Source organism: Pygoscelis adeliae, unplaced genomic scaffold, assembly GCF_000699105.1.
Source record: "Pygoscelis adeliae isolate BGI_AS28 unplaced genomic scaffold, ASM69910v1 Scaffold71, whole genome shotgun sequence".
Classification (NCBI taxonomy): domain Eukaryota; kingdom Metazoa; phylum Chordata; class Aves; order Sphenisciformes; family Spheniscidae; genus Pygoscelis; species Pygoscelis adeliae.
In genome coordinates, this window is record NW_008824356.1 from 8,312,210 (window position 1) to 8,334,768 (window position 22,559).

Genomic DNA, 22,559 nt, shown 5'->3' on the forward strand with positions numbered 1-22,559 from the left:
ATGCTCTGATGTAATTCCTTTTTGACTTTCTCCTCTTCTGCTATTCTGTTTGTTAGTTCCACACGTACAGAGCTTAAGTTTTTTACATCTGCTTGCATTTCTAAGAGTCTTTCTTGGTCTTTTTTATGGATCAAGTTACTAGTTGCAAGTTCTGTCTCCAAGTGTTCCTTTTCAGCTTGCATTTGATTTTGTAAAAAGACTTGCTTTTTCAACTCATTCTCCAGTTTATTTACAGTACCTTGAACTTCTTTGATCTCTTCTTCAAGAGATACCTGGTGAGACTTCATTTCAGTCAGTTTTACCTCTTTGCAGTGGAGGAGTTCTTCCTGCTGGGCTCTCTTTGTGAGCACATCATTCAGCTCTTTCCGAAGGTTTTCTATTTGGTGTATAGCAGAGAGAAGTTGACTTCTGAGGTCATCCTTTTCCTTGAGGGCCTAAGAAAGAAGAAAAAGAAATCCAGTGTGACCTAAAGTAATTAAAGAAAATTGTTGGAAGGATGTCCTTAGAGATTCCTAATGTCTAAGGAACAATTAGCACACTTTGTTCCGTGAAAATACAAAATTTTTGCTTGTTACGAACTCTGTTCAAATGTATTCAGTGTTTCCTTAAATTTAGACACAGATCATTTGTCATCTCAAGCGTATACTTGTCCTCAAGAATAACCACAGAGGCAAGACTTTAACCAAATTATCCCAATAACTCCAAAAGAATGAAACCTAAACAATCTTTCTATAGCCCCACCATTGTCTGCAAATATTTGGAACATCTCATGAAATTGCAAGCTATGATTGTAATCCAATTTTGAAAGTTTGCCATCAACCCTTTGAAGTCCTATAACAGAAAGCAAAGACAACAGACTGCCATTTCTCCTTTTTCTTTATTATTTATTTTTATAGAGTTTTGTCTCAGATGTTAATTGTCTGTATATTTCAAAGCTGGTTAAAATTATGTTCATCTAGTTCCCTAAAGCTTATCACAAATGCTGCATCTAGATTGATTATATGGAAACTGTCTACAACTTTGCATTGAGAACATGAAATATTGTTTGTATCTTTTTCTCCTCCACAATGACACACAGTTTATTTGATATTACATATCCTCCAATAAAGAGATTTTCTTCAGGAGTGACACTTACTTCAAACTTGTTAGCAAGATGCTGATGATTTTAAAATTAAGAATGAATACTCACACAGTTTCTTAAACGGGCTTAAACCAAAGTGACTGCATTTAGCATTTTTATGCATTTGTTGCATAGAAAGAAGTAAAATCCATGTCAAGGACTGTTACGTAACAAAGAAAATTTCAATGTGGACAGCACTATCAATTGCTATTACAAAAACCTGTCCATGCATTTACATGAACAGTGATTTCAGAGCCTTTTGGGGCTCCTCCTGCTTGTTATTCACAACTAACTGTCCTCTACTTTTTGCTTCTCATTTGTCTATTATGAGAGAGACATATGATTTCTAAGTGATTCAGGTTTTCTTCCTTTCCTTAACACCTCCATTTACCTAGGCAAGAGACGACCAACTTCTTAAGTGTTTGCGAACCTTATTTCCTCAGACAACTGCTAGGGCTAACCAATACAACAAGATTACTACGGAATGAATTGTCGGAGCATGGACAGAGCAAATAATAATAAAAAACAAAGAATATGCTAGGTAGTTCAGGAGAGAAACAGCAACCCCAGGAATCACAGCTTAGATCAGCTAGAGTTTATTATTCAACTCAGTATTAGCCCCATTGTGGCTTCTCCTGTGCTTTGACCAGGCTCAAACATTGATGTACCAGTCTCGGAACAGGTTACTGGATCAGGAACAATACAGGATGAATACAGACATCCCATACTTCACACCATATACCCCTTGAAAACTACAATCTTTGAGCAGGACAAAGCAGAGGACGGCACGGAGCCATCCCAACCCCGTCAGATTTAGTAACCTAAATTGGATGCGCATAACTAGAAAATAAGTGAAGAGAGGTGAGGGAAGCTCTGTAAAAACAAAAGTAGGCCATACAATATGATAGACTGCACCAGCAGAGCATGTAAGTTAAGATAAAAGCTCACAGCATGAATCTTAGCACTATACCAGCCACTATAGGAGCAGGCACCTTTTGACCCAGCCGCTGGAAAATACAAAGACCCACAGACTCATTACAAACAGAATGATGGTTTCTACTACTATTCCAAGATAGGACGATCAGCATTAGCATGGATGTGAGTGCTTGTCTTTAAAGCAGTGTCAGGACTAGAAAAAGTCAAGGAATTTTGCTAAATAAATAAAAAGAAAAATATTTTTTAAAAGCCCCAATGTTTTTTCCTGAGAAACTTTACAGGACGAGGAAGAGAGGAATAAGTGTCTTTGTTCCAACAAAGGCAAACGAAAAGCCCAGAAATGTTTCTTGATCAATTTTCAAATTGATTTTTTCAAATAAAAAGTTCTGAAAAATATAAGGAAGAGGCGGAAACAAAACATACATGAAAAGCATTAAAAAAAAGTAGTTACAAAAATATAAGGAACACAGACTCTCCATCCAGATGAATTGAAAAACCTAGGAACTGCATGGTAGGTGTTAGCAGCATGTTCATCCCAAATGCAGGTAAGAGTGCCTTTTCTGCTAAAATCTCCAGATTTTGCTAAAATCTCTGCACATTCTCAAACAAAAAATATCTACTTTTCTGCCTCCAAACATCAAATCCAAACTGAGTTGCAGTTCTTATGGTATTTCAGAACCTGTAGTCTTTATTGGTAATAAAAGATGTCATTACTAAGCCTAGAGTCTGAGAAAAGGTTAAATACAGAATGGAATTAAAATTACACTAGTTGTGCCAAACTCCATACAGCATTATGGTCTGCTAGCAATCTGACATACATGGTGAAAGTAAACACCTACTTTCAAAGATGTGACCACTGTCCACTACATGAGACAATGCATAACTTGAACATGGGTTATTACTTAATGTGATTAAAAATTTTTTTTTTTACAGATAACAACATCACATTATTTCCTTAAAAAATAACTAAAAATAAGCTGTTATGTTAACCGTTAACTGAAAAGATAAAGTAAAAGCAACATTCATAGAGAAATTTTCTTCTTGTAAAGAAGAAAACTCTGATTAAGTGAAGAGACTGGAATAAATACTGGATAAAGAGAATGTGCAACTCCGTAATAGCTAAAAAGTATTGCCACCTATTAGCTGTTTTGTAGTTCATCAGAAAATTTGGTCCAGAACTTAAGGCAGAAAGTGGTTTAAGTCACAGTTTGCATAAACAAACTCCTTATCTTCATTTCTAAAACAAATGGAAAGGGTACAAAAAAAAAAAACCCAGTCAATCTTACCTGACTGTTCTTGGCCGTCAGTTGGTTGATAGTTTCATTTTGTTTTTCCACCTCACGATCTAGTTTCTTACATTTCAGCTTCCATTGGCGGATGGTTTCCTGTGCTCTCACCTTCAAATCTTCACTTTTTTTCTCAGTCTCCAGCCTGAGTGCCTCTGAATGCTTGAATTCAGTAAGGTACCGTTCTGCTTCCTTGGTACTCTCTTCAACCTGTTGAGCTAACTCAGCAGACTGGAGTTCAGTTTGTCTACGTCCGTTCTCACAAGCCTTGTAGCAACTCTGTATCTCCTTTAGCTGGTCCAGCATTTTTTCCTGCTGCTTCTCCCTGTTTTCCAGGTCAGATGTTAACACCTGGAATCATCATAGCAAAATATGAAAATTCCAACTCTGAAGATATACAACATGAAACCTTATCAAACAACATACAGAGGTGTTAAATCACATTTCTATCTAAAATATGAATAGCATAAAAGATCTCCTTGACTACCAGGGAAAGCCCTGTTAGCCCACAGAATCTCCCCTTCTGCAATGGTAAAGAATTTCAACACAAGATATAAAATACATGGTTACTCCATCCCTTATTTTACTTTCTGCATTTGTTGTTCTTCTGGTTGTTCTTGTTATTATTTATATTTTGAGAAGGAATCATTGACCAGGATCCTCATATGTTACACACTAGACAAATAGGGAATAAAGCAAATAGTAAGATGTAAGAAGATGAATATAAACAGATGAGAGGAAAAAGAAAATTGGCAAGGAAAGAATACCATTCACCACAACAAAAGTAATCTATAGTATATGAGCTAGTTGTTACCCAGTTTCATGCTGGTTGCTTTTATGGAAGCAACATGCTGAATAAGGGTATTTTGGAAAGCACTGATGACTACAAAGAGAATACAGCAGCTTGGTAGACGTTTCTAGAACAAAGTGCAGATATTTGAAAACGTAGCAAGCATATTAGAGCCAACATTAGTTGACCTTTCGATACTGAATGAAACTGAAACCACACATTTTAAAAATAACAAGGACTGCCTATCTCAGATCTGATGATATTTCTCAGGACAGTCTCATAAGCAAGTCAGGAAAAATGTTCTTCATATACCTTCTGCAAGGGCATATTCAGAAACCAGTTATTGAAGCTTCACTAGCAAAACTGAATTTTATTAAAATCACCACATAGAATTTCACATTAGTATTCTGTATTTCGGGCCTATTTAGACGGCTTTCATACCATTCAGTATTTTCACTAATGACTTAGATGAATTTAATAGGCCTGCTCTATAGTTAGTCAAAGATATTATCAAGCTTCAAGGGACAGAAATACTTTAGAGAAGAGGATTAGACTTCAGAATGACTGAAACAAATTGGAGATGTAGTCTGAAATAAACAGGGTGCAATTCAGAAGGGACAAGGGAAAAATACTTTGCCTAGGAAGGAATAAGCGACTTAACAGACGCACATAAAATGACTATTTAGACAAAGGTCCTTCCACAAGGTTGGGGGGGGCGGTGTGTGGCTTGGGTTTGTTGGTTGGATTTTTCTTTGTGGGTTTGTTCGGGTTTTTTTCCCCTCCAAACCTGGCCACTACTTCCTGGGAGGCAATAAATTGTACCAGTCTTTTCAGGATAGCATTTGCTGTCCTGGAAAGAAGACTGCATGTGCACTCTTGCATGTGACAGACCGTGGTACTGCCAGAAAATACAGACAGAAATGGACTGACACTACAGACAAAAAACAATCAGTCCAGCTTGCTACTTGCACCCATGATGCAAAACAGGAGTAGGATTATCCACTGGACAATCAGTTGCTCACCTGTAGGATGAATATTCTTGCGCTAGACACAACTAAGATATAGATAGTAAAACAATAGGTAAACACATTACGGAATAGTCGGGAGTAAATCTTACACAGGTGGCAAAATGAAAACAGGAAAGTGTTCCTAGATTTACAGTTATATACATTAGAAAAAACTCACATATATTCTGCTTCACTATTATTTAAACATGCATTTTCAAGCTCATCAGGCAAAACGACCAGGCCAAGCCTTGCAAAAAGTCTTGATTCATAAGACAAAACAACCAACCAAAAAAAATCTTACAAGCTACAACTAGCAAAATTTTATCAAAACGAGCTTAATTTCAAATGAAAACAGAGATTACAATACCTTTTTAAAGGTAAGGATTTAAATTCTGGGTGTAGCAGAAGTTAAAAAAAGCGCGATAAAATACAGTCCGACATTACATTTACCCTTCCACAGATTTTCTAAAATGGGTCATCATTTCTTCAGAGTCATGTGATTATACATGCTATTATCACTTCCCATTTCATGTTTTTCTGGAGACACCATAGAGGATGTTAGCCTAAATTGATGTACTATTCAATTCTGCATCATTAAAAAATAGTTATTTATGTATAATTCCCCCAGAGAACACACTTCATTAATACTACAATTCCCACAGACTTTTTAATGAAATATGAGTCTAAGCTTAAACACAGAAAACAATGTTCAATTAATTGTAAACGTTCATTTCACTGTGTAGAAGCAAATCTTAATCTCCAATTCATTGATTTACAGTAAAATGAAAAAAATGGGAACGTTTCTTTTAGATGTTTATCTTGAAGCACAACTAATTTATCAATGCGAGCTATTTGCATGAGGAGGAAAAATGAACTTTGACATAGATGTACCAATATAAATGTGAATTTTAATGTTTTATTTTTACAATTTGTGAAAATAGGATAGATCTTTGCAAATAGTTTGTGCTTTGCTTAGAAAAGTTAAGCAAGCACAGACCCAAAACAGTTGAAGTCAGCTGGAAAACAGCAGCATAGTATATCAACATTTCATGCAGCTTTCCCTGTAAAACAAGGAGAAAGAGAAACAGCGGGTCTCCACACTCTTTGTTTTCATATCATCGTAACAGGGGTCACAAATGTACTGACCTGTACTTTTGAATTCCTATTTTGACATATGATAAACGTGTATCTGTATGTTAACATGTATGCAGTTGTCAAAATTCTGTCTGATCCATAAGGGCTTGCCCTAGTGGTATTTAAAACATTAAATAAGCAACTTTTCAGACATGGGCTGTCACAAAAATAAGGAAGTAAAAAATCTGGTATGAAATCATATTTATCATCTATACACAGAGAGACAGGTTTCCCAGAAAGAAGAAAGCCTCTTTCCAGGTACGGCATATACATACATTCACACAACGGGAACAGACATACACAAGCACTATTTGTCAGCGATTTTTTCTGCTTCAGTATCTGCAAGAGCACACTTCAAACATGCGTCTATAAAAACAAAGATTATGGTCCTGCCTTCTGGTTCCTTGGAAAATCCCAACACACAATCCCAATTTCTAGGCACTCTGTGAAAAAAGTAGGATTACTGATTGTGTACAATTTTGAAGATAACATTTCTAACAGAATAGTTACAGGCAAGTTCTCTTTGCCATTTGTCATTACCTGCCTGCACACATGTCAACATTGTGGTTGATTTGAAGCAACCCTTTACAACAATGAACATCTAGAGGTCATCAGAACCATCTTAAAGGACACAGTTTTCATTTGATGATTGGAAATAATAATCAACAGGGTCAGCAGAGCATACCTTTCTAAATACGATACCCCTTTCAGGCAAACACTGCTCAGAAAATGACTGATTACTAGTTTTTGTGGAACTGTACTATCAGCAGATAGTAAATAGTTAATACAACACAAAGCTCCATTAAGCAAGTTACACTTCTATATATTTTTAACGCTTGATTTTGACTTTATGAGAATTAAGATTGTTTTGACAGTAAGAAATAATTATGCAAATTACTGTTGTCATTGGAAGAACATTGTACTTGGCAGTGGTAAGTATCTGTATGTATAAGTATTCTGTATGCCACAGCATACAGAAGATAAAGAAAGTGCCACTAAAAGAAAAATAAATGAAAAACCTAAAACAACAAATGTAGGTTTGCTCTCGGCCTCCAGAGTTGTGGGATTTGAAGGAACTGGTCAAAGAGAAACATCAGTCCTTACCACAGACTACACCTTAATCCAGCTCCTGGGTCTGTTTAGATTTACAGTGCCCAGAGCCCTGTTAGTGCTACAGAAGTTGGAATTATCACAGATCTCAGTCTCCATCTTTGTTTTGAGAACATATTTAAACTTAGTGCTTAAAGTTGTCAGCAGACCCATGTCCAATGGAACGTGTCTGAAGATATCCTCTTCAGTTCTGACAGGGGTTCCACCAGACACAGCTGCCTCCTGAGCCTTGCAGGCTGCCCTTTTACTATGGCAGGAGAATTTGGCAGAGCAATGCTTACTTTAGACCTTACAGAATATACCCTAGTTTTCACATTCCTATCTTGGAATTACCCTTCTAGGTAATTCAGAATGTAAATATTTTAAGGATTTCTACAAGACAGGAATATAGATATGGGGGGGGTTGTTGGGTTTTTTTTTTAAATATTCATCCAATTTTCTCCTTCTCAGTTGTGACTGTAGTAAACAAGAGTGAGATAATCTAAGAGAAAGGACAAGCAATGTCAGAAGGTTGCACTTATTAGGTGATTTTTTTTCTTTTTTTTTTCTCCTTCCCCACTCCCACCCCACCCCCACCCCTCTTTCTTGGACATTTGAGTTTCTCTTTCAAATAGCAAATTACTAAACACCTGTGATTCCAAAAAAATTTCTATGCAGATGAGAAATGCTGCCTTTATAGATTAAGACTCCAGATTCCCAGGAGCATCTAGGATCTTTGGTGGCTGAAGGTCAGTCACCCAGAGAACTCAGTGAGCTGCTCTGGATGCAATAGAAGCATGACGATATTCTGTGACATACATTACAACAGTATGGAGGTTCTCCTGACAGAAGCAACCCAGGATACTCGTAACAGTTCGCTGTTAAAATGTTTCCACAATTGTTGGCATGTTTTGCATTGCGGTCACTATAGAAAATCCTGACTGTGGTACGTTGTCTCTTCTCAGTCTTTACACAAGACAATTCTGGGTCCCAATTTTTCTAGTGTGATTAATTTTATTGCTGCATTTTCATAGTTCCATTGTTAACAGAACCAAGGGGAAGGTATTAGAATACTCATGTCAACTCATTCTCCACCAACATAACATCAAATACTCTCCTCCTGGCTTTAATATCTGAAGATTTGTATAAAACAGAATTATGTTCGCAGAACACTTAAAAAATGTCATTAAGATTAGTTACTAAATCCTGGGGTACAGCATATTAATGCTCTAGAGATCTGAATGCAAGTATTATTTTCAAAACTGATTAAAGTTTGTATCAGCCCTCAGACTGCAACACCACCACAGACTTTTCAATTGACAGGCTCTGGCTAGAGATGACACAGAACAGAGGTGATTAACAAACTCAAAAACAGATGCAACATTTGCCCCAAGTAAAACAGTTGTGCATCTAATTTTCTACATATCCAACATCCCAATATGTAATCTAGCTTTCAACTGTCATAAGAAACTGGAGGCAGAGAAAGAGGCCAACATTTTCCAGTTAGAACCTAGTTATTTATCTGAAGTGTAAACTAATCACCATAGGCACTAAACATGCGACTCTGCCACCATTCTGGTAACTCGTGTAGTTTGGGCTTCTAGTCCTTAGCTTGATTACATGTATCATACTTTTGACCTGCATTTTCAACACCTAATTTAAAAATAAAATCACCACAAACTGCAAAACAAAATTCATTGTAGATATAGAAAACACAGTGTATTCAACGCAACATTCCTTAAAACTTATTTAAAATGCAAGTGAGGATCACTCATTTGCTACAATTTACAGAACTAATGCTTTATATTACAGTTATGTGCAAACATTCTAAACTGATAAGAATACAGAAAGCCACATTTCACCTCACCACACTAATTACATTAGTGACCTAAAGTAGATCTATATGTATCTTTCCCCCTCCTCTTTTTTCTGCCCTGCATCTCAGCAGTGCAGTCACCAGATTCTAAATGTATGTAAGCTATGTAATCATACTGCTTGTCATTGATACTGTTTTCAACAATGCTAACCAAATCATGCACCTAATTATTTCTCTTACTAATTTTTCCTGAATGCAGAGCTCAAATATTATTTTATTCATCACAATCTGATTTGCATCTTGTGCCAATCATATTGTATCTAACCATCAAGAACCATTCATCCAGAATGTTTAGGTTTTTCATGCAAGCATAAATTCTGTGAATTGAATAATTGAAGATGCATACATTCAATCAGTCAAGAAGTGTATTCATTCAGTAAAAGGTATATTGCACAAAATCAACTTCTTAAAGTGATGCCTTCTCCAAATTCTTCCAAAGCTTGAACTGCTACTCGTTCTGACAGTTAATGCTTCATGTAAATATAAGATACAGCTAAAACACTCCCCCCCCCAGCTGATATGTGATTTTAGATAGAAACTTTATCAAAGTGAATAGCATCTGTATATTTTAAATCTATCTGTAGCACTATTTCAGCATTCGAACTCCATTGACATGGCGATACAGGCTGGTCTGCAAAGGTACTGATTTCTCTTATTTTGTAAGAATCTCTCTTTAAATTTAGAAACATGTTACTTATTGATTTTCAGATATCTTAATTGGCTCATATAATGAAAATAATTGGCTAACAGTTTCATCTTTAGAGGATGAAAAAGCCATTAAATGAATTTTAACGAGGATAAGAACTTCATCAATCTTCATAAGTCTGAAAGACTTATATTACTGAAGAATTCTTATCTTAAAAAAACAAATCAATAACTTTCCCTCGGAAAATTTGAAATATTTTACCAAACTGACAGTCTGCTGTTACACTCTCCTGGACAATTCTGTAAGATTACTTTGACCGAATTAGAATGAGTAGTAATTAGTAAATCAAACAATTTCACAAGCATAAGAGTCTAAAAACGCTTAAAGAATCTAGGGTATTGCATCTTTATAATTTGTGTACTTTGTTTATTTCTTAGCCATAATAGTCAGGTCATAGTAGTCAGCCGTAACAACGCCATATCTATATAGTTCCATGCAGAACAATATATTTAAGATAGTTGCATACATTTGCAAGGTCTTACAGAAGCATCCTCAGGTAAACTACAGCAACTGAAATAAAAATTTTCTCCATTAAATTTAAAAATTAATTTAAGATTGAACTCACTTCTAAACATGAGTTTAAGAACATGATTATAATCTTTTTCATCCCCTCCATTTTACATCATATTGTGAATTTATGGCAACTGTCAGGGGCTAAATGCACAACACAACTCAAATTGTTGAAAACAATGACATTTAAATAAATCAAAAGAAATTTCTAGTATCACATGTACACCAGAAGCAAGACCAGTTACACCCTCCCCTCTAACCAAAGATAAATTACACTCAAGTCAAACATGACTGGTCACTTCCAACTGGGAATCAGACTATCTGATAGGAGCAGCTGTTAGAACAGGCTTGACAAAATGCTTTGTAAGTACATAAGTTTAGAAATTCACATCCTTGCATTCCTTGATGTCATTAAAAGAAAAACACACTAGCTATTTTCCTGTTACTGCCTCCGTAGGAAAATGGCAGTGGGAAGCAGATAAGAAGTACAAAGTATTTTCTGTTCAGATAATCAGGGAAGTCAAAGATTTCTAACTCAGAGCAATGACAATGACCCCGGCTCAGCACTCTTCCATCAGTATTTTCACAGAGCAGGAAATTAGTATTAGAACATCATTCTGACCCTCAAGAAAGCATGTTCTACAAGCAAAAGTTTAAAAAAATTGGTTTTCTATGGGTTTTTATCCCATTAACTCCTGCCACCAAAGTAATTGGAATTTCTCAGGCCCCACAAAACAAAAAACCAGCATGTTTCGAGTTAGTCTGGAGTTGTATTGGCCAGCTAGAACACAAATCCTGATGGGCATCAGCAAATGAGTTCTGCTTGCCTTATCCTCTATAGGAGCACTCTAGGTCTTTTTAAACCTGTTCAATGACCAATTTTCATAAAGCATGTAGGAACTTATTTTAAGACTTCAATTTTTTCCAAATGTAATTTGATGTACTAGTTTGATTTCCCTGGCTTACTGAATGCCCCAATACAAGTACCACAAATGTTAAGTACTTGGCTACTGAAATCCCATATAGGGTTTTGAAAATACCCTCATTTCTCCTGACAGTCATGAAAGACGGTAGAAAACAGTTACTGTTCAGGGATCTTACTACCAATGACAAATCTAGACAAGATTGAAAAATACAGAAATCTCCTTTCTTAAATAAAAAGGCTGCTGCCTCCTTATATCTCATTTTGTATTCAAGGTAAAAGTCTTCTAACTAAAATTCCAGTGTCAGAGACTGCTGTTATTCTTTTCACAGATAATCACTTTAAATAGTATGTGTTTACCATAAATAAGAATGCTAATACTTATTATATTAATAATTATTATATTCCATCTAATTGCTAAAAAAAGAGCCATTATGATCTATTTTTGTTACTCTACTTTACTCTCTCATAGAACAAGGTATCCCAGTTTGTTTAAAGTTAAGCTTTAGTTCTGAAGCATGATGGAATGGGGAATAAGGAAGTAAATACTAACTTATAAAAGTAATTCCAGAAACCATTATTAATGGTAACTGCTGATAAAATCAGATCACCCTTTCTTTGCACATGGGAAAGAGAAGTAATCCAAACCATGAATTTATGGGCAATAGCAAATACCTGTTTTGGTTTATTAACAAAATGGGAGAGAAAAACCTCTGCAAACTCAGATCACCTTTCAAAGTTATTTATAGAAAAAACTATGAAGAACATGACAGTTACTCTTAGTTTTAAAGGTTACTCCCTAATCTGGCACATCACCTACCTTAAACATACAGGAAATTATTAAAAAAACAAACAAACAGCAACGAAAAAACAGCTTACCTGTATGTGCATTACAAGCTGTGCTTTCTCCTTGTCCTTACGCTCTATGCATCTCTTTAGTTGTTCTACCTCTGACATTACAGCATTATGACTCAGCTTTGCTTTAAGCTCTAAAATATGTTTCTCCAGTTCTTGCTTCTCTCTCTCATATCTTTCAGCTACTATGAAATAGTGAGAACAGAACAATAGGCCCAGTAGAAACACCAACTTGTGGTAAATTATTTTTTTCTCATTTATCTTTTGGCAATTTTCTTCTCTACTTGAGACTATTCTACAACTATTTATTTTTATTAAAGTATATGTGAAAAATGGCTATACCTATACCTAACCTTTTACTGAATAAGACAGTATTTCTGTTTATCCAGTCATTTTATGGGGGTTTCCCCCCTTCTTTTTTTCCCCCCAAAAAACCAAAACCCAATAAAATAGGACAGAAGAAACAATGGGGAAATTCTTGTGTAAATGAAACTTGGTCACAAACTTCAAGACCAAGATTTTATCCCACCAGAGTAATAACTCCTGATTTGGAAGTCACACTATCTGTGAATTTTATGTCTGAATCCTACAGCTACAATAGAAGTTCTTGATGAGAGTAAGCTGTAAATTTCCTCAACCAGAAATTCAAAGGTCTTTAAGTCATAAACAACTACTAGAGGCAAAGAAAATCTCCATTTGCATTCTTCCCATGCACGTCTGAAGAAAAAGAAATAACACAGTAAGGAGAAACACAACTGCATAAATTATATAAATATATGTGTGTGTCTTAATAGATCCAGTACATTTTTTTTATTTTCTTCATATTTTTACAACAGTTTTGATGTATAATTACAAAACAAATGGAAAAATTAAAATACGATTTCATTAACATGAAAGGCATATTGTTTCAAATAAATTCACTTTTAGGCAGATATTTTAATACCTTTTCTCCAGTCATGTTAATGTGACTATTTTGTGTTACATTTCTGAAGCTAAACCATGTACAAAACCTAGCCATTTTCCAGTGCTCTGTATGAGGTTTGTAAAACAGGGAGTCAGAGTCCTATTTTAATAACCAAGATAATTCAGTAGCTGAAGTATGAAAATATAAAAAGAAGTCATTAACCAAACCAATTCACAGAGACACTGGACTTGGAGTCACTATTCCTCTATTATCTTGAATAATACATTTCTATGTTAATAAGGAGAAAGATAAAGACTTTCTCTAATGCTTTTTTGATTATGTTTGAAAAGTTTAAATACAGATAGATAACTAACAATGTAGCAAAGACCTTGCTAAAGTGGTAATTTAATATGCAATTACATCTTGAAATTGTTTAAAATATTTTTCTTCTAAATATAATTGTTCCATCTCTAAAATTCTAACATACTGCAAACAGAAGCCCTGACTGCATCATACTGGAAAATTTTCTTAGCCTCGCTAGAACACATCGTTAAGCCTTAGAAATTCTACCAGAAATTCATCAGTCTTATTAACCAGCTACATAAGTGACTTTTGCTATGAATTTCGAGATGGCAGAATTTAAACTGCAAATGGACTGAAATGTAAAATTTCAGAGAACTTATTCTTTAATAATATGTTTTTCTTCTGTAAAAACACTATCCACTTCACTGAAGTTGTCTCTAATAATCTTCATGCTTTAAATATGTAAATCATGGTATTTTATCCTAAATTTTAACTCTCCTTGCTATTTATCTGTTAATATTTAGGTGCCAGTACTTATTAACTTAAAGCTGAGGAGTTAAACGGCTGTTTTTCTTGAAACAGTAGAAGAATTAGACTGAAACTCAAAGACAGAATTAACGTCCAGGCTAACTAATTTGCAGGCCTCTAGTGCAAAATTTGAGAGTTGTACCTGTTTTAATTCTCCTTTCATCATCTTGTACATCCTGGTAGCTCTGGCGGTGCATAGCAACATGTGAAATTTGATGTTGCAACTCTACACGGTCATCTTCTGCTCTCAAAAGTTGGGAACGAAGATCCTCAATCTAAAATGCACATGTAAGTATCAAATGTTTAATGAAAAACAGAATGAAAGAGTAAATAGCGTACTTCTATTAAACACTACAAAAAGACTATACACAAGTAATACTTATAAATAAGTCTCAAGAGTACTGCAGATGGTAAACAAAAAGATAAATTACTTCTTAATTATAGGCCACAAAGTGATTATTCAAAATTAAAGGAAACATCTTAATTTGTTATGTTGACCATGGATGAGCATTAATGTCTCTAGAGCAAACAAAATGCTACCATTTTACATGTTGCAATTGTTTACATTGATAGTGAAAATATCTATACAAATTTAATAAGCAATATATTTTATTTAAATTCTACTCATTAAAAATACAATGTACTTATTCTTAAGAAACATAGGGGCTTTTTAAATTTTTCCTTTCTACCATATACCATCTAGCACTTTCAAAGATGACATTGTGTACAGGACAATAAAGAAAATATGACATGCTAAAATGGAATTGAAGGAAAATAGCTCTAACTCACATTACCCATATGTGATATAGCACTATATTCCATGCTGTCGTGGTTTAACCTCAGTCGGCAACTAAGCACCACGCAGCCGCTCGCTCACTCCCCCCCACCCGGTGGGATGGGGGAGAGAATTGGAAAAGCACAAGTGAGAAAAACTCGTGGGTTGAGATAAAAACAGTTTAATAATTGAAATAAAATGATAATGATAATAATATGATAATAGTAATAATACACAAAGCAAGTGATGCACAGTACAATTGCCCCCCCCCCGCCGACCGATGCCCAGCCAGTCCCCGAGCAGCGGCCCCCCCCGCCAGCTGTCCCCAGTTTATGTACTGAGCATGACGTCACATGGTATGGAATGTCCCTTTGGCCAGTTTGGCTGTGCCCCCTCCCAGCTTCCTGTGCACCTCCAGCCTTCTCAGTCGGTAGAGCATGGAAAACTAGAAAGTCCTTGGCTAGTGTAAGCATTACCTAGCAACAACTAAAACATCGGTGCCTTATCAATTTTGTTCCCATCCTAAATCCAAAACACAGCACTGTACCAGCTACTAGGAAGGAAATTAACTCTATCCCTGCCGAAACCAGGACACATGCACAGTGAGTTAAATTCAAAACAGTAACACAGCACACTCAAACTTCTGCTAGACACACAAGTCAAACAACTAATGCTAGCAGACAAGTATGCCAGTTGTCCGCTCCCTATTTATTTCAGTCTTTTTCCCCAGCTCCTCTGAAAGAAGGAGGGATTAGAAATGTTTAGGAGAAAGGACACTTTTCTAAAGCTATAATCCAGGTTCCTGCAATTTCTAGATTTAATCATATGTGCATCAATAGGTATTGTTTAGAGCACACTTTAGATAGTTTTTCAGGTGTTTGTTTTTTATATATTCTTATATCATGTTAGTATACAATGCAGCAAATACTTTGGACACTGGTTTATCCGAATTCATCAATTATAGCATGCAGTTTGCATAACAATAATTACTAATATAGAAGTTGTTCTAAAGCATATGAAGGGCAGTTACAAATAATGTGTTTATGTACTTAAAAAGTACCATAACTACTACCACTACTATAATTATTATATATGAACATACATACGTAGAAGTCTGGAAAGCAGAAAAAGTATAACGAGAGCTCAGTCCACATATTTTAGACTCTTAAACCTGTCTTTCTATATCATTCTTCCCTTCCCAAAACAATGTTATCGGAGTATGATATTGGAAGATTAAGCAAAAAGACTCAGACACAGCCTAATATGAAAACTTTAGAATTTTCACCACACCAAAGCAGTTACCTGATGCAAAAGAGCTTCTCTACTGCCTTCTGATTCATTCAACTTTTTCCGGGACTGCTCCAATTCCTGCTCAAGCTTTCATTACAGAAGATGATGAAGAAAGAAAAACAATGTATGTACCATAGTACAAAAGTGTATTTTAACTATTTAATTCTGGCACAAATTAATCCTTATAAGCATCTATTTAAAACGAGGTATAATATACACAATGTTCTTTTTTGTCCAAAATTTTAAAGCAAACTTTCATTTGTACTACATCCCTGCTATATTTAAATTACATAAAGAGAATTTAACTTATAGTCTATAATTTTTGTACAATATTCTATATCACATGAAGATACAAAGTGGTATATATAATCCAAAACAAAAAAGCTTGAAAGCAAATTTTGACTTGGTTAGAAGTAAAAGAAAGGAAGATAAACTTTTAAAAAAAGTTTCAAAAACATTGTCCCTGGATTTGAAGCATAGTTTCAAACTCAAATTAAAATTAACAATGACTTAACATTTGAAGTCACCTTTGTTACATAGTTCATTCATAAGTGTTAAAGATGACATGCATTGGTAGAATCATAGAATCATTAAGGTTGGAAGAGACCTCCAAGATCGAGTCCAACCGTCAACACACCACCACCATGCCTACTAAACCATGTCCCTAAGCGCCTCATCTACACGTCTTTTAAATACCTCCAGGGATGGTGACTCAACCACTTCCCTGGGCAGCCTGTTCCAATGTTTAACTACTCTTTCAGTAAAGAAATTTTTCCTCACATCCAATCTAAACCTCCCTTGGCGCAACTAGTAATTGGTAAATTACTAGTAATTAAATTCTAGTAATTACTAGAACTAGTAATTGGTAAATTCTGTGCTTTTTCTGTGTTGTGCAAGAAGATGTATTTGAACTATTCTAGAAACACGAAAACTGCAAAATTTAAGTGCCCAGAATTTCTTACAATTAGAATTTTTCCTAAAAATATAATATTAAGGGAATTTTAAATTGTTTACTCAGAAATAGTCAGCAAACTGATGACCATTTAGAAAAAAACAAAGCAAAAGCTACAAAATATTTTCTGACTTCTACCATAAATAGTTCAAAGATCACAAAGATCCACATGGAAATAAACATAGTTTTTGACAGCGGAAATTGTTGTTGTACAGATAGCAATCTCAAAGAGGATGTTGAGAGGTTGGCAAATGGGCAAAGTAAACAGGACCAGCATTAATGGAATGGAGAGAGTAACATACCATAAAACACTACATAGATGGTTTAGGTATAACCTTGAAAGTATTGACAAAAAGGCTGAACTCGTTTTAAGAGGAAAAAAGCTAAAAAAAGTGTAGTATGGTCCTAGCATCCTGCCAGGACAGAAATATAAGAAATGTTGTTTTCTACGAACAGGAAGAGAGCAATATGGCAACAGATAGTTCAGTAAGAGTAATTAATAATAACTATGGTGCAAAATAACTATAGCATGCATTAGTTGCAGGGATGAAGAAAAGCTGCATCTTTGAGCTGCTGCAAATAAGCAACAGCAGACTATGTATAAATTCAAAGACAAATCCAAGAAAGAAATCAAGGATAATCCCCAGGTTATAAACTTGTCCGCCTGGCAGGATGGAAGAGTCATTAGAAGTAACACACTATAAGTAAAGAACTTTGAAGGAAAGACAGAAGTTCAACATAGCTATACTCATAGTGCCTCTGATGCAAACCCCCCCCCCAAACCAAAAACAAAAAACGCCCTGTTATCTTAAAAAGTAAAGAAAGCTTTATCCTGCTGGTTTCTCTGAAAAAAGAAGCATATACTGTAACATATGACACTATACACTCATTTAAAACCAAACAAGAAAGGAGAAAATTAAGTCTTACTTGGTTCTTTTCACTTTCATATTTCACAAGTTTATTTTTCATGAGTTCTTCTGTTTCATCTGCTTTAGCATCTTGCTTCCTTAAAGCCTTTAGAGGGGAAAAAATATATTGTGAACTTCATTATAAAGGTTACAGAAGTCGTCTTTGTAAGTCTATTAAATTGAAAGAATCTGCTGCTATATTTAAGAAAAGATCTAGACAAATGCTTTCTATGTCTAATATTTCCATGTGTAGCCAATGTATATTGTTATGAAAAAATAAATATAAGTCCGTGCATACATAAACACATCCATGCACAGAACAGGGCCAAATACAAAGTCAAAACTAGCACTAATATCCTTCCAATGTATAGAGAGCTCCAGTCGCTCAAGGCTGACCCCAAACACTTTGAGATGAAGGTCTAAGAGGCTCAAGAGATCTCCTACAGATAAGCTGTGAACATATCAGATGAAAAGGATATATTCTTTAATATAAAATATGCACGATATGAAATACAATGTACTGTAGTAAGGAAAACACTACCATAAGGTTGTGTTGGAAGCCAAAAAAGGAAAAAAGTTATTTTTATCTGAATCTGGACAGAAGCTTAGAATCACAGTATTAAGACAGAATCAATTGAAACTTTCCTGACCAAAAGTTACTGACATTGTTGTGCCCTACTTTGAAAAAAAATAAAGTAAATGCACGGGGACTTTTCCTGTCCCCCGCCTCAAACTGAAGTATCTAAAAACACTTACGTACATTTTCTAAAGCATCTTACAAAAATAAAATTGCCTTCAATATCAATTTCAAAATCTTTTCCCTCTGCAAACCAACACTATTTGCAGAACATAGCCAATCACTGGCAAAGAAATGCATTAGACAGAGACATTGATGACACATACAATTTGTGTCTTGATGTCTCAAGCCGTAACAATGTCATTGGCTCATCTTAAATACCACTTAGAAACATCAGCTGAGAGATCACTAGCCATACTGATGGAATTTGCTGTGAATTTGAGTAACTGTGTTAATAAAACTTGTTTCTTTGCTGCGCAACATGACCAAGCAGTTTTCACACCAGCCACAAATCAAGACCTTAGCATACACCTTTTACTTTCACCCAATATCATGAATCATAAGTACATCTATTCTTTCCACCTTTACTTGCTAAAACTACAACAGAACAACAGAAACACATAGCCTGTCCAGAAAGAAATATCTTTTTCCCATCTGTTCTTCCTGAGCAGCATTTTTATTTTACATTTTAAAGGAATATCTCCTTAAACAAATATCCCTGAAATTTGACCCTATAATTAGTGCAATTTCATTCAGTTTTTGAACATTTTCTCTTCACTGTATACTGGGGAACGATTTCATTGTATGAAAACAGAAGGCAAGATATTAATCAACCTCAGTGAAATCCGGCATGTGGCTTTAGAAGTTTTGCTTTTAAAAGTAGCTTTGTGGAGAAAATAAATGGATTTATATACTTATCTCACTCTTATATCCTCACCTCAGGAAACATAAGGGTTTCAGTATAGTTTGGACTACTCTCCTGCTTGAACAGTTTACACTAAAAACTGAGATTGTGCAAGATATTTATCATAACTATGCCACTGAAAATATTATGCTACATAAAGAATTACGCTTTTAATCTTACCAATCATAATCTGATACTGTAAGACTGTAACATATTTAAGATATTTCTCTAAGTATTCAGTACAGATTCAAATCTATCATTCCAGTCAACTATAAAACTCAACACTGCACACAAACCTGACACACTCCTGTTTTACTCAAAAAGACTGTAGGGATAACTCCCAAAAAGCTACATGAACAAAACAAACAAACAAACAACAACAAAAAAAAAAAAAAATCAAAGTTCATCACTTCAGCTAATGCCATTATTGCACGAGGTTTGTTTGGTTTTTTTTTTAACCAGTTCAGAACAGTCTACTAGGGATATGTGATGTGCACTAACTACAACTGAGCTTCATTTTTACTAGCAAAATTAGAAGCTCTGTTATATACAGTCAACTGCATGCCAACCTTATTTTTGGCACTAAATTAATTAATATAGGACCAAAAATGCATGTTTTCATGTGCAGATTTTGCTAGAGATGTCAGCATCATAAGGAAAATGTTAAAGCTGGGCTGGAATTAGAAATACTAGGAAAATTTTCAAAGATTTCCTTAGTGAGGGCAAAAAGTATGTCTCTGCATCAGTAGTACATCCTAATTCCCAGAAGAAACCACAGAAATTAATATGCCTTTTCAACTTACCAGGATCACTGAATGATATACTGGCTATTAAATAGCAATAACTTCCAATAAAAAGGCAGACTTCCCTATCACCAATACTACAAATACAATGTTCAGTTTTATTTTCTGTATATTGTAAAAATAGCCCATAATAATTTCATTTTTAAGAAAAACACAACAGTTCATATATATATCAGAGTTAAAATACTACAAAAAGAACGTGATGTTACAATAAATGAAACATACCACATGTGCACTGCTTCAACTGTGAAACATGCATTTTCCCAGTAGGTGCGAGGTAGGCAGTTAACCAATCAAAATGTCATTAAGCAATGGAAACATCTGGTCATCCACAGCCAGACAAGCATCAGCTGTTACTGACAATTCAGAAACCACATAGGTAGAAGTTAATTCTATGTTTTCCCTCTGTCTTGTACTCCTTTTTAAATAATTCTCTCTCACTGGTTTGTGCCACTTGTTTTTTCTCCACTAAAGGTTTCTTTATGTGAGGCTTCTCTTGGGAAAGGAAGGGCTAAAGAAAAAAAATACCATGTAAAGATCCAACTGATTCTTTGATTTCATTTGCTGTCTCCAAAGAAGGGGTTGGGGGGAGTTCAAATGGTCAAAAATGGGAACTAAGAAGGGGATGCTGAGGACAGCAGTTCCAACACATGCTCCTCCCTGATGGCTCCCAAGCAGCAGGCAGACACTGCCCAGGAGAGCTCTGCCTGCCAACACTGAAGCACCAAGGAATGGGAAGAGGCCTACAGTCATTAGGATTCCCCCACCAAGATCCTCCTCTTGAAAGCATTAAAGTCCAGGTTGGCCAGGAGGAGGCTGACAAGGAGGTTGATGAGGCTTTGGAAGGGGTAGTCATGGAGGAGGCCACAAGAAAAGAGAGAACTTCCATGTAAAGAGAGGTCTTCACAGCATGGTTTTGGGATGGACCAGCTAGATGTTACACTGTCTGCCCAGGTGGTCAGAAACAGGCTCTTGTCCCTGACAGGCTAGATGAACTTTTGATTTGACCCAGTAGAGCGATTCTTACAGGTCTTTTTTTAGAGAGTTCACTAGCACAAGACAGTATTAGAATATTAATATACCTGGTATACCTCAGTTCAGCATACCTCATCCATATACAGTATATCGAACCCCAAAACTTCAAATAGATAAAATAATTTACTCGCTGCTAGACAGATATTTTTTCTCATATAGGGAAAACTATGTGGAGGCCTCTGTAACAACAGTTCTCAATCTTTCCAACTTATGAAAATCTTCCAATAGCGAATCATAACTTTTACTGCAATTTAAGCCTAGTAACTTTTCTTAGGGTTTGGGTTTTGTTTTTTTAAATAAACACAAATTATTTGAAAGTAATGCACAGACCACAAACTGAAATTTGCTCTTTCAAAGTGAGACTGACCAGTGAATTATATTCATTCTAGCAGAAATACACAAGCAGACCAACTTCATGCTATATTTTAAAACAAGGCAAAAATGTACCACATCCTAATCTGAATGAAAATTCTTTCCCTAAAAAAAGCAGCTAGCATGGGTCTGAGTATGCCACCTAGACATACCAGCCAGGCATTTAAAAGACAGACTGCCTAGATATTTCAGTGACAGATATGTATGAGACTTGCTCATGTTCCAAGACAGAGTCAGATTCAAACTACAGTCAAAACAGAAACGATTAGCCACAGGTGGCATAGCACAGAGCCAAGGGGCAAGTATCAACAATACATTAAAACATCCAGATGGCTCAGAGCACAGATCAAGTTTATGTTTGTCTAAAAAGATCAGAGATAAAAGACATGCAAAAAGAGAATTTTCAATAATGCTTTTGACGTCAGTCTACCCCACTGTCTGTTGAAAGTCCACCAGCCTCTTGCACTTCACAGTATGTGCAGTGGGAGGCAAACAGAATCTAAGTATCCAGTTGCATGAAGAAAAAGGAAAAAAAATGCTTCCTGGCCTATCCAAGTTATTAGCTTAAGACATAACTATAGTCATTGCCTTACCACAGTCAGTGGGTTCAAAATGTTCTATAAAGATGATTCTGTTCACCTAAAACATGCAAAGCATGAACACACAGGCTTATTTCACCAAAATCCAGGAAGCCAAGCACAGGAATTAATAAAGCCATCCAGGACATCCAATGCATATAAAAGCTGTTTAAAGCCCATTTTTAAGAATGATACTTGATCTTGTTTTAGGAAATGGATGCATAAATGCGAACAAACAGTACAAGGTGATGGTGTCTTCATGTTCAAAATAAAGCACTGAAGAATCTCAAAATAGTTTTAGTTCACACAAGTGTATTTTGTTAAGGCAACCCATATACACATGTCAGTAGCACTGCCAAGATGAGCATATTTCTTCTCCTTTCTAATCAGAAACACGTT

General features: G+C 35.5%; 1 protein-coding gene across 1 annotated transcript in view; it reads right to left on the reverse strand.

Annotated features, from left to right (window-relative positions):
- CEP128 (centrosomal protein 128kDa) overlaps positions 1 to 22,559 on the reverse strand; it is a 132,088-nt gene that overhangs the window by 78,931 nt on the left and 30,598 nt on the right. Inside the window, exons 8-13 of the mRNA XM_009319514.1 lie at positions 17,911 to 17,997; positions 16,044 to 16,118; positions 14,109 to 14,241; positions 12,256 to 12,416; positions 3,343 to 3,693; positions 5 to 434 (exon numbers count right to left, since the gene is read on the reverse strand). Coding sequence (XP_009317789.1) covers positions 5 to 434; positions 3,343 to 3,693; positions 12,256 to 12,416; positions 14,109 to 14,241; positions 16,044 to 16,118; positions 17,911 to 17,997 — 1,237 coding nt within the window. The remainder of the gene's footprint in view (positions 1 to 4; positions 435 to 3,342; positions 3,694 to 12,255; positions 12,417 to 14,108; positions 14,242 to 16,043; positions 16,119 to 17,910; positions 17,998 to 22,559) is intronic.